Source organism: Pipistrellus kuhlii, unplaced genomic scaffold (assembly GCF_014108245.1).
Source record: "Pipistrellus kuhlii isolate mPipKuh1 unplaced genomic scaffold, mPipKuh1.p scaffold_m20_p_15, whole genome shotgun sequence".
In the NCBI taxonomy this organism is placed as follows: domain Eukaryota; kingdom Metazoa; phylum Chordata; class Mammalia; order Chiroptera; family Vespertilionidae; genus Pipistrellus; species Pipistrellus kuhlii.
In genome coordinates, this window is record NW_023425460.1 from 10,829,452 (window position 1) to 10,841,338 (window position 11,887).

Here is an 11,887-nt window from a genome sequence, read left to right on the forward strand (position 1 = left end):
AGAAACCAAGGTGTGTGTGGCACATGGCGCTTCAGTAAACGCTAACCAACTGCTAATGTGCTGGTTGGCTAGAAAAGGACATGGGGGTGGGGGGACCCTCCTGAGTGGAGGAAAGCAGTTCAAACCTGATGCAGGGCAGGGATTTACATTTCTTTAAAGGTGATTCCAGCCGGGATCTGACTTAGCACCTGGAAGGGAGGCCAGGCAAGGATCTCTCTCACTTGAGCTGATGAGGAAAGCAGGGCCCCCGAGAGCCAGAAGTGAGAGGTGCCGAGCGAAAACCCAGGTCTCCTGAGGGACCTGCCGGGGCAGACAGCGGCTGCCGGCCTGGACGTCACCTTTCTCCTGAGGGCCCCGGCGATGTATGCCTGTGAAGGGGAGAGCCCGAAGCCACCACAGGCACTGAGGGGGCCGGGATCACCCGGCAGCTGGGCTCGGCTCCAGCTTCAGCAGAAACACGTTCCTTTCTCCGGTGGAGAAGTCCGGTCTTCATACTGGTGGCCCTGCCCTCTGTCTTTCTCAGGAGAGCACTTACATATTGGAAGCAGAACCCTGTGGGCCTTCGTCTGGAGCTCCAGCAATCCTGAGGACCCAGTAGTTCACCCCAGGCTGACCCTCCACATGGGCCCCGCCAGATAAGGCCAGGGGTGCTTCCAGAGTCCATCTGGACAGCGTCCGGGAAGGCTGCTGGGCGGGGCTGGGCTGACCATCACAGGCCCCTGTGGTCCATTCATCCTCTGGTGGACCAGCTCCACCACCATTCCCTACCTGCTCCTTGCTGAGCCAGACATAACCTCTGGAGGCTGGAGGGACCGGAAAGGGCAGGGATCCCAGGTGAATGGAGCACCGAAGCCACAATGCTGACCTGGGAGTTTGCAGGCCGCAATCTGCTCTGTCTGGGAAATAACACCTAGAGCGCCAGGGTGCCCAGACCCTGCAAACTGGATGGTCCATGGACCTTTGGGCTCCTCCGGGGGATTGGTGGGCCTCCTCCCTACCAGGCTCAGGCCCCGCCCTCCCGAGTAGGGGATCTCCCTGGGGGACACCCCCCAGGGTGGGTGTGTGGGGGTGGGGGGCGAAGGGCGTGTATAAGATCTTAAAGCTTCCCCCAGGGAGGTAGGGCGGGGCTGGGCGGCTAGGCAGACCCAGGATATAAGGAGGGTCAGGCTCCGCTCCCCCGCCCGGCCAGCCCACCACCATGCACGCCCCCCGGCCCACCTTCCTCCTGCTGCACGTCTGGAGGGCGCTGCTCCTGGCCGGCGCCGCCTCGGGGGCCGCGGTGCCCCTCCACGCGCGGGGGCAGCCCTCGTCGCCGTCCCCTCTGGCCTACATGCTGAGCCTGTACCGCGACCCGCCGCAGGCGGACATCATCCGCAGCCTGCAGGCGCAAGGTAGGCCGCCCGCCTCCCGGGAGGAGAGCGGGGTGGAGCCGAGGGTGCCGGGGGTGGGGACTCCCCGAGTCGTGGATCTGGGGGTTTCTCGACGACTTGGGGCTGGGGCGCAGGGCTGGCGGGTGGCGGGATTGTGGCGCTCGGGGCGGGTCCCCCACAGAGACCGCTGAGTCCCGGGTCTTGGTTTATGTGGGTCCCGGGTCTTGGTTTGTGTGGGTCCCGGGTCTTGGTTTCTGTGGGTCTAGCGCGGCACCCTAAGTGGGAACCCGATGGCGCCACTTCCCGTCTGTTTTGCGCCCCCGTTTGCGCACCTGTCGCAGGGGAATGGATATTGCCCTGACCAGGGCGGGGTGAGACAAGGCTGGATGACAAAGCACCAAACCCCGCTGAGCACAGAACCAGGAATAGCCATCAATGGGCCTTCGTTTTGCTGCAATGATTTTGTCCAACTTTTTTGGTTTGGAGAGCGAGGCTGATGGGTACCGTTGCGGCGTTGGGAGTCTCCGGATGGAGGCAGGGTCTCCAAAACGTAGCCTTCGGCATTAGGACCCAGAGGTGTGGGGGTAGAGGTGGGACCCCCCAAGTCGAGAAGCGAGGCCGGGTTGGGTACTCCAGGCCAGGCTGGGAGGTGTCCGTATCCCCGGTACCACGGGTTCAGAGCGTAGATTTGGAGGGGGCACGGGGAGGGGAGGGAGGGCGGTGATGGCCGTGGTGACCTGGGGGCTTCTCCCTCCAGGACCGTTCGGGGTGCACTGGGGCTGCGGGGCGGGGGGGGAGGGGGGGTTGAACACAGAGAGCCCTTCCCTCGGTGTCCCTTCCCGCGGGGTCCCCTCTCCCCGCGCAATCCACATCCTGGCGCCCGGGGTGTGCGGGGACTCCCGCCGCCCCGCGCCCCCCGCCGCCGGCCCTCCCGCCGCCGGCCGGGGCTAGACGGCCCTCCCGGGGCCGCGGCGAAATCCACATCCGACAATCTGATCTGCCCGGCCCCCCGCTGGCCTCCTGCGGTCCCGGGCCTGCCCAGTCTCGGGTCAGACAGCTGGTGACCCTCTCCGGGAGGGTCATCTGGGGACCAGCCAGACAAGGGACACCCGGGGGGCAGGACAATTTGAAAGGTACCGAGTGCTCGGCCCCTCCGCCCGGACACTGCGGGGTTTGGGGGGGGGGGGGGGCGGGTCGCACTTTTCAGGTCCCCTTTTCCCGAAGTTGGGGAGCTTGTTAGACTCGGTGGAGTCAGGAGAACTGAGTCGTTGCCCCTCAAACCCCGCCTCCTGATTCCCAAGGTGTCCCTGGCACTTGACTTGATTTCTCCAGTTTCCTCTTTTGCAAAGTGGGGAGCTGGCTTTCTTTCCGCCTCATTTGTGTGTGTGTGGTGAAATATACATAACAAAAACGGGCCATTTTGCCTGCTTTTAAGTGCACAGTGGCATTAAGTACATGCCCATTGCTGTGAATCGCTTCATTTTTTAAAGCTGTGAGAACCGCCTGGCTGGAGAGAGCCTGAGGAGGAGGGATTGCCCTAAACCCCCCCTTTTTTTTTTTCCTGGGTTTGTTTGTCAGCTGCACCAGGAGGGCTGACATGGGTGTGGGTTGGAGTCTTCTTACCAAATAGGCTTTACATCTGTGTGTCCCTGGTTTAAAGGAGCCCGTGATTATAAAACACTTGGCATGAGGGCAGCCCAAATCACTTTTATTACATAAGCGGGAGATATAGTTTTGTGGGGTTTTTTCTGAGAAAAGCATCCTTACCTTTTTTCTTTACATTTTATTTGCTTATTTGTGTATTGTTTATTGTTAATTGCCACCCCAGGATATTTTCCTCCTGGTTTTTAGAGAGAGTGGAGCACCAATGTGAGAGAAACACATCGATTGGTTACTCCACATGCGCCCCAACCAGGGCCGGGATCGAGCCTGCAACCGAGGTGCATGCCCTCGGCTGCCATCAAACCCTTCAGCGAACAGGCCGCACTCTATCCACTGAGCCAAACCGGCCAGGGCACATTCTTAGCTTTCATCAGGCATCCACGACTCCCAAAAGAGTAGGCACTCCTATTCTAAGATGAACCTTCCAGCACTGTGTCCCAGGGAGCCCTTGGCTGGCGGTGGGGTTGAGGAGTCTCAAGGTTCTCCTGCAGGAAGGAGTCATTTCCCGCCCTCCCTCCGTACACACCGCCCATCCCGGTGACAGACGACCTCTCCACCTTCATTTTAACTGTGGACCTGGGCAAAGGCGGTTGATGACAGCCAGTGTCTGTCTATATTGCACTTGGGTGGTTGTGCTAGATAAAGACTTGACATTGACTCAGTATTCTCAACATCCCAGTGGATGCTGTCACCACTTCCCTTTTACAAAGAGGGGAAACTGAAGCCCGGAGAAGGCCTCAAATAATAACAACCTGCCCAATGTTAAACAGCAAATGGCAGGATTTGAACCATCGCTGGAGAAATCAGGGCCCCTCCTCCTACCCTCTGAGCTGGAATGCCTTCCCGCAAAAGGCCATTTGTAAATACTTGAGGTGATAGTTAACTCCTGGTGCTTGTGGCCTGGAGTTGCTACATGCCCGGCCTGGTCCCCAGGTGGCCAGGCGGTGCCCCAATGGGCAGCGGGTAATGCCAGCCTCCTCCCCACACCTCTGAGGAGAGTTGCTAGTCAAGGGCCGGTTATTGCCCCCTGCAGGTGCTAATGAGGAGGGAAGTGGGAATAAAGTGAAACGGAGCCACTAGGGTGGGCTGGGAAAGCTCCATGAGGGTGAGCCTTGGAATTGTCCCTTCTAATGCAGGCTGGATTTCTCAGAGAAATTCACTTACTGTCTGACACAACATACTCTGTGAGACAATAAAATAAATAGAATAAACTGTTGCCCTAGCTCAGGGGTCGGCAAACTGCGGCTCGAGAGCCACATGCGGCTCTCTGGCCCCTTGGGTGTGGCTCTTCCACAAAATACCGTGGCCTGAGCGAGTCTATTTTGAAGAAGTGGTGTTAGAAGAAGTTTAAAAAATCTGGCTCTCAAAAGAAATTTCAATTGTTGTACTGTTGATATTTGGCTCTGTTGACTAATGAGTTTGCCGACCACTGCCCTAGCTGGTTTGGCTCAGTGGATAGAGTATTGGCCTGTGGACTAAAGGGTCACTGGTTCAGTTCTGGTCAAGGGCACATACCTGAGTTTCGGGCCAATCCCCAGTTGGGGGTGTGCAGGAAGCAGCTGATTAATGATTCTCTCTCATCATTGATGTTTCTAGCTCTTTCTCCCTCTCTGAAATCAATAAATTTATACTAATAAATAAATAAATAAATAAACTGTTACGTGGTCTGCCCAGAAGGACCTCAATCAGATCATCACTACCTCCCAGATCTATGCACAAAAGGGTTTTTATTTCTATGAATAACCCTTGTCTTTTATTTAGCAATAAACCCTCAAATGTCTGAATTTTCCTGGATCTGATAATGCAGAGGTGGGTAAGGCATTCCTATTGCAAAGAAGAAACTGGGCTGAAAAAAGTTAAAAGTCACTTTTTGGGGCCTGAACATTTATAAACCCATGCCATCCGAGACATCAGACCAAATTAGTTCAGGACTAAAATAAATGGAATGTGCTTCCCGTTCCTTTTCATCCGCTTCGGGCTTAGTTGTGGTGGGTGGGTGGGTGGGTGGGATAGGGCTGCCTGTGCTGGCGTGTCTGCCCTGGGCTTGTGGGTGAACTGGGGCAGGAGAGAGTGAGCGCCCTGCAGGTAGAGAGGAGAAACCGCTGGGTGGAAAGTGCAAGGTCAGCACAAAGTCAAGCTTAGCATGCCTTGAGAAGCCTATTTGTAAGGTGGCCAACACTTCCTGAAGTTTCTGCCTCCATCTTGAGAAACTGGCCAGGAAGAAGGCAGCCAGTCCTTGGTTTCTGTTGCCTGGGCCTCCTCAAGGGCTCCGAGCCTTTCCGTGATCTGCATACCCACCTCATGGAGCCTGTGCGACAGGCCGCCCTTCCCAGAGAAAAAATGAGGCCTGGCGAGTGAATTGCTCCAGGGTCACTGGGTGAGTTGGAAGCCCAGGGTTTAGGTCAGAAAGCTCAGGGTTTAGATCTAAAGCTCAGCCTTAGGGTGTGTGTGTGTGTGTGTGTGTGTGTGTGTAGAGGGGAACGGAAACTAACTCGTCCAATTTTTACCATTTGTTCTCTGGCTTTGGAGTGCCTTGAAGGGGAGTGGGAGAATAGCGACTTGGAGTTTGGGCTTTTCAGGTAGGCAAACCCAAGTTTATTCTTGGCTCTGCCACTTTCCTAGAATGACACCTTGGGCAGGCAATTTAACTTCTTCGAGTCTCAATTTTCCTCGTCTCTAAAACGGGTTCAATCACATGCCCATCTCCCGGGGTCAAGGTGAGGAGTAAGAGAAGTGATTCGTCTGAGGTGAGAGCTTAGACATGAGCTACGGTGGTTACACTGATGGAGACTGCGGGAGGTCCCCACTGACGCCGCCTCCTTCCTGTTTCTCCCCACTCAGATGTGGAGGTGGATGGGCAGAACTGGACCTTTGCTTTTGACTTCTCCTTCCTGAGCCAAAAGGAGGACCTGGAGTGGGCTGAGCTCCGGCTGCAGCTGGCCAGCCCCCTGGGCCTCTCCCCGGGCGTCCCACTCTCCATCGAGATCTTCCACCAGCCGAAGCTGGAGGCGGATCGGGACCCGGCCGGCTGCCCTGAGCGTCTTCGGATGGAACTGTTCACTGTTTCTCTGTCCCAGGTTACCTTTTCCTCTGGCAGCATGGTCCTGGAGGTGACCAGGCCACTCTCCAAGTGGCTGAAGCACCCTGGGAAGCTGGGGGAGCAGAAGCCCAAATTGGCCAGAGGATGCTGGCCGCGGCCTCCCACACCACCTGCCTCCAACGTGCTCCTCCTGCTCTACTCCAACCTCCCTCCGGAGCAGAGGAGGCTGGGTGGCGCCACCTTGCTGTGGGAAGCCGAGAGCTCCTGGCGGGCCCAGGAGGGACAGCTCTTCCAGGAAAAGGGCAGGAGGCACCCGAGACATCACTTGCCGGACAGAAGCCAACTGTGTCGGAGGGTCAAGTTCCAGGTGGACTTCAACCTGATCGGCTGGGGCGCCTGGATCATCTACCCCAAGCAGTACAACGCCTATCGCTGCGAGGGCGAGTGCCCTAACCCTGTGGGCGAGGAGTTCCACCCCACCAACCACGCGTACATCCAGGTGCGACGCCAGCGCCTGGGGGGAGGAGGGCGGGCAGTCTGTGGGGAAGTGGCTGTACCGCCAGATCCGGGGGGAAGACTCCAACTCTGCGATTAAATGGCTGTTCATTCACCCCTGCACAGTTATGCAAGCACCTGCCGTGTGCTAGGTCTAAGGATATGGAGAGGACCAACCTCAGCATCCTCAGAAAGCCTACGTGGATGGGGTCACGCCCCCTGGAGTCTTGTACACATCGCTTTCCTAGGACCTTTCCCTTGTCTTTCATAAAATTAGGGGTGGAGGGTACACACTAGAGGGTTTCAACTCCTCCCCAACCCTGACAGTCTAGGAAAGGAAGTTCAGCATCTGGGGTTTGGGGATAGAGAGGCCTGGGTTTGATCCCTACTTATTAGCCGTGTAATGTTGATCAAGTTGCTTTCTCTCTCTGAGTCTCATGTAAAATGGGGATATTTTATAGAGTGTTATAGTGTTAAATGAGATGATATGTATACTGCATGTATAGTAGTTGATAGATGTTCTGTTATCATTACTAGAAGTCTGTGATTCACTGATGAAATGGGGGCCACATTGGTGGGGCCATGATTGAGATAATAATATCCCAGCCACTGTATATATGTGTGTGTGTATATATATATATACATATATATATATATATATTAAGGTATTATATGTGTACATATCTTTTCATTGCCCCCCCTCCACGCCCATACACGCCCCCCTCCCCCGAGTTTTTCCTCCATTGCTTTTGCTTATATGCATGCATACAAGTCCTTCGGTTGATCTCCTATCTCCCCCAGCCACTGTAGTTTTGCTGCCTAAAATAGGAATTGGGTACCCATCTGGCAGAAGTTAGATAAGGCCATAGACTACCTACCACCAGTGTCATTAATCAGCCCAAGTTCTAGAAGGTGTTGGAGGGAGAGGAGTGGCAAGAGAATGAGCTGGAGAGAGTAGAGAACAGAGGCTATTCTTGGCTGGGTGGCTCAACTGGTTGGAGTGTGGCCCCATACACCAAAAGGCTGTGGGTTCAATTTCCAGTCAAGGCACATACCCAGGTTTTGGGTTCCGTCCTCCGTCAGGGCCACTTCACCTCTCTCTACATCAAGTGAGGACTTTAAAAAAGAATAGAGGCTAATATAACGACCCTGACATTTAGGTAGCCCTTCCCTGCTCTCACAGGTCATAGCGTGTTTCTATTTACTCCAAGAAGCTAGACTGAGAATCTCTTGCCCTAGAGCAGCGGTGGCCAATCTTTTGCACCTCAAACCACCGGTCGGCAACCGCTGCCCTAGAGGGCATCCTCCATGCCAACCCTCAGGCAGGGTTCAGAGGCGCTGGGGAGCATGTGAGCTGAGCTTGTGCAAGGGAGGTACTGGTGGGGGCCAGCCCAGAGGACCTATCCCTGGCAGAGGCCCTCACAAACCTCTCTCAGGCCCCACTTCACTCCACCAACCCACCTGCAGCGAGGCCAGAGGGAGCCACAGAGACCCAGGTTTTCCCAGTTGCCAACTCTGACCTGAGAGGATGTTGCTGGGCCACAGGGCCAGGGGGCAGTTACCTTTCCTCCCATGGACTCTGCTTGCCCTTCTCCGGGCAACACAAGTCCCACAAGAATTTCCACATGACTCTCTTCTGCCTCATATTCTTGGAACTACACCAGGAGTTTCTTGGAATATTTTATAAACTGGTATTCACTCTAGACTATAATAATAGGAGAGCATATAAGTTAACTACTGTTCTACCCAGATACAGCTTTTAGAATCTACTCTTTGAAAGATGCTTTAAAAAAGCAGAAGTGATTTTATTATTTTTTTAATATATTTTATTGATTTTTTTACAGAGAGGAAGGGAGAGAGATAGAGAACTAGAAACGACGATGAGAGAGAAACATTGACCAGCTGCCTCCTGCACACCCTCCACCGGGGATGTGCCCGCAACCAATGTACATGCCCCTGACCGGAATCGAACCTGGGACCCTTCAGTTCGCAGACCAACGCTCTACAGCTGAGCCAAACCGGTTTCGGTGCAGAAGCGATTTTAGAAGTTAGCGTGGATGAGGTATTGGCATGCCGATTCCTCTACGAAAAACAATTTTCTGTTTTTTGCACCCAGTCACTGATCTAGACTCTCGGTATCTTCTTCACACTTTATCCAGAAATGGCCTGTTCTGACCTGAGTGTCGAACTAACCCCTCTCCTCCCTTTTCAGAGTCTGCTGAAGCGGTACCAGCCCCACCGCGTCCCTTCCACCTGCTGTGCCCCCGTGAAGACCAGGCCGTTGAGCATGCTGTATGTGGACAACGGCAGAGTCCTTCTGGAGCATCATAAAGACATGATTGTGGAAGAATGTGGGTGCCTCTGAGGTCCTGGAGGGGCGCTGGTTTTGCCCGTTCCCCCGAAGGCTGGGGGGCTCCTGGAAGACACGACCATCCGATCCAACGCGAAGAAGTAATGGGAAGGCTGCCCTGTCCACCAGGCATGAGGAGGAGGCTGTCCACACTGCAAACGTAGGCCCTCGAGTCTGGCTACACAGAGGCCATCAGGAGCGAGAGGGGGAGCCTGGGAGGCAGCCTTGCTAGGTTTTCTCTTTGCTGGACAGACAGTGGCGAGCGGAAGCACTAATGAAGAGACCTGACCTGCCTTTTTAAACCTGTGCCCTCCAGGAAATTGTATGTAAACGTTGGGGCGGCATATATGCATTTCTGAGGTGGGGACAAGGTTGTCTGTGCCTTTTATGTATTCTTGAAAGTGGTCTCTGCCACCCCCACCCCCAAGATGAAGCATCCCTGAGTTAAATTTTAAAAAGTCCGTTGGGAAAAAAAAAAAAAAAAAGTCCGTTGGCTCCGGTTGCCTCAGGCTGGGCGAGGGGCCCACATCTTTCTGGCTGGCCAGTAGCAATCTGTTGGCCTCGTCCAGGCTTCCTGAAGTGGATCTCTGCTAATGAGCTGTACAGTCATAAAGCCACTGCAGAGTCCTTCTAGGCCCGTTGGTGCCTTTGGAGGGAGAGGCAGGACTCGTCCCAGAGAGCTGGCCACTTTGGACTACAGCAGATGGGCCCTCAGACCCCCTCCCATCTCCCCCCCCCCCCCCGAGTCTATTAAAGCTGGTGACAGTTCACCTCCGTCTCTCAATGCGTGCTATTGATGAGGCCCTGAACTTCCTGTCCATAGGGGTGAATGCTCTGCAGATTTGGGTTATGATCACAGCTCAGCTGCTGAGAAGCTGTGTGGCCCTTGTCCCTCACGTGAGTAATTCACTACCAGCCTTATCCTGTGACAGGAAAGCAGGTGGATCCTAAATGCATTCCTGTGAAATGTCTGTTGGGAGGCTCAGAAGAGCCACGAGCTGTAAGTTAGGCTTTATCCCATCTCCCTACAAAGCCTGCTAAGCCAGGCCCTGCCATCCCGTTATCTATCCTTTATCAGCTTTTGCTGCCCAGGGTTCTAAGATTGCCTTAATTCCAGGTTTCTCACAGCAGCACAGCGAAAGGAACATAGCTTTCTTGTAGGGAGCTCTCCCACCAAACACAGGTCTTTTTGCCTTCTGGATGAAAAGACCCCAAAGGCAGCAATTTCTCTTATCAGCACTGCCAAAATGGGGGAAATAAATTTTTATATATATTTGTTATTCCTCAACCTGGGACATGTTTCCATTGGTTTTTTAGAGAAGGAGGGGGGAGAGACAGAGAGAAACATCAATGCGAGAGACACATCTATCGGTTCCCTCCGTTATGCACCTTGGGATGGGATCCAGCCTACAACTGAGGTACGTGCCCTTGAACGGGAATTGAACCCACAGCCCTTCAGTCCAAGAGCGGATGTTCTACCCACTGAGCCAAACTGGCTAGGATGAGCTATATATTTCTTTGTTTGGCAGGGCAAGGGGCCCTTTTGTTGGGAATGTGAGTGCACCTGCCTCACCAAGAAGCCATCTTTGGGAAGTGATCCCAATCACGTGAGGACCCTTGCTGAGTTCAGACATGTAGCCTTGGTTGAGTTAGGATAGTAATCCTGGCTCAGGCAGGGTTGGTTAGGCTAGAGCCAGGCCTGGGCCTGAGAAACCTCAATGCCCTGACTCAGCGGCTCATTTCCTGGAGTGGGAACAGACCTGCCCTGCCCATAATTCCGATCACAATGGGATTCTGCATCTGATTCCTGGAAGGGCCTTGTGAGGTCAGTTTTTGTCCCATTCTCTTTCCTAAATGAGACCCCAGGGAGACCTAGTGGCCTGACCACACAGTTAGGAGTGGCAGGACCCAGACCCGAGCTTTGGTCTCGAGCCCCGGGGGCACTGTCCTTAATAGCAGAGGTCTTTGCCGCCCTAGCTTTGGAACCAGAACTCTCCTTCCACTACCAAACTGAACTTCTTGGGGGAGATAATCCCATCCAGGAACTTGAGAGCATCTTTACTAAGTAGGTGCCCAATAGTTCCATGGCGGGGGCCAAGAGAGCAGGTCACACTATTTTGTGGCTATGGCTTGTGGGCGAGTCTCCTTTGCAGCTCTAACTCAGAGACCGAACCTCACAGAGGACAAGGCATTGCCTCATGGTAAGCAGAAGATGCAGGCACAAACGAGTGGAGCTACCTTCTTCTGACCCCTGCTGAAAACTCGGTTTGGTGTCAGCAGCAGGGATATCCTGCTGTCTCGCCAGAGGTATTTAAGGGCCAAGCCTAGCTACACAGCTCCATGGTTGACCCTGTGTGCTGGTGAACACTTTGTAAGTTGAAGGACATACTACCTCTTGATAACGGAGTCCTGTCCTAACCTGGGGGGCAGGAAGGGGCTTTTATAGAACAGAGGTACCTTACCTCGCTCTCAAGGCAAAGGCCTACTTCTGTTTCTAGAGCAGTGCCAAGTCAGTAGGTGAGTGGGGAAAATCAGGTGCACTGTTCTCCTTGGCTGGGGAAGTTGCCAGTAAGGGTGGAGAAAGGACAGAGAGAAGCAGAAACACAGACGTGTTTCGCATAGCACCATAGTCAGGAGTTCATCTCCCGTCTTCTAAAGCCTCTTTTATTAGCAGCAAAACCCTTACCCCTATACCCAGAGTTGCCTTTGAGGTTCATATCCTACTTGCCTTTGGGGCAGAGTCAGGTATGTATGAGAGTACCTTCACAATTATTTGGCCCTTACAGAGTCTTCAGGCCTGGCCCCTCCCAAATTTGCTTACTCGGGAGCCGACTGAGCTCTGGTGCCAGGCCAACTGAGCTGTGCTTGAGTGCTTTACTGACCACGATGTACAAGGCACTGGGCTAGTGCTTCCTTTCCCACCTTACTTGAGCCTCACAACCACCTAGGAAAGATGACCAGAACCCTACA

General features: G+C 54.2%; 1 protein-coding gene across 1 annotated transcript; it reads left to right on the forward strand.

Annotated features, from left to right (window-relative positions):
• The first annotated feature begins 1,198 nt into the window (after positions 1–1,198).
• Positions 1,199–8,969, forward strand: NODAL (nodal growth differentiation factor). Its single transcript, XM_036438236.1, has 3 exons — positions 1,199–1,391; positions 5,874–6,571; positions 8,780–8,969. The coding sequence occupies exons 1-3, from the start codon at positions 1,199–1,201 to the stop codon at positions 8,930–8,932; spliced, it is 1,044 nt and encodes a 347-aa protein (XP_036294129.1). The 3' UTR covers positions 8,933–8,969.
• The last annotated feature ends 2,918 nt before the right edge of the window (positions 8,970–11,887 follow it).

Bases quoted from the DNA above. Each gene is read 5' to 3' on its own strand.
- NODAL (XM_036438236.1), top strand. From the start codon at position 1,199: ATGCACGCCCCCCGGCCCACCTTCCTCCTGCTGCACGTCTGGAGGGCG. The intron at 1,392-5,873 runs GTAGGCCGCCCG...CTCCCCACTCAG, and splicing joins CCGCAGCCTGCAGGCGCAAG to ATGTGGAGGTGGATGGGCAG. The intron at 6,572-8,779 runs GTGCGACGCCAG...CTCCCTTTTCAG, and splicing joins CCAACCACGCGTACATCCAG to AGTCTGCTGAAGCGGTACCA.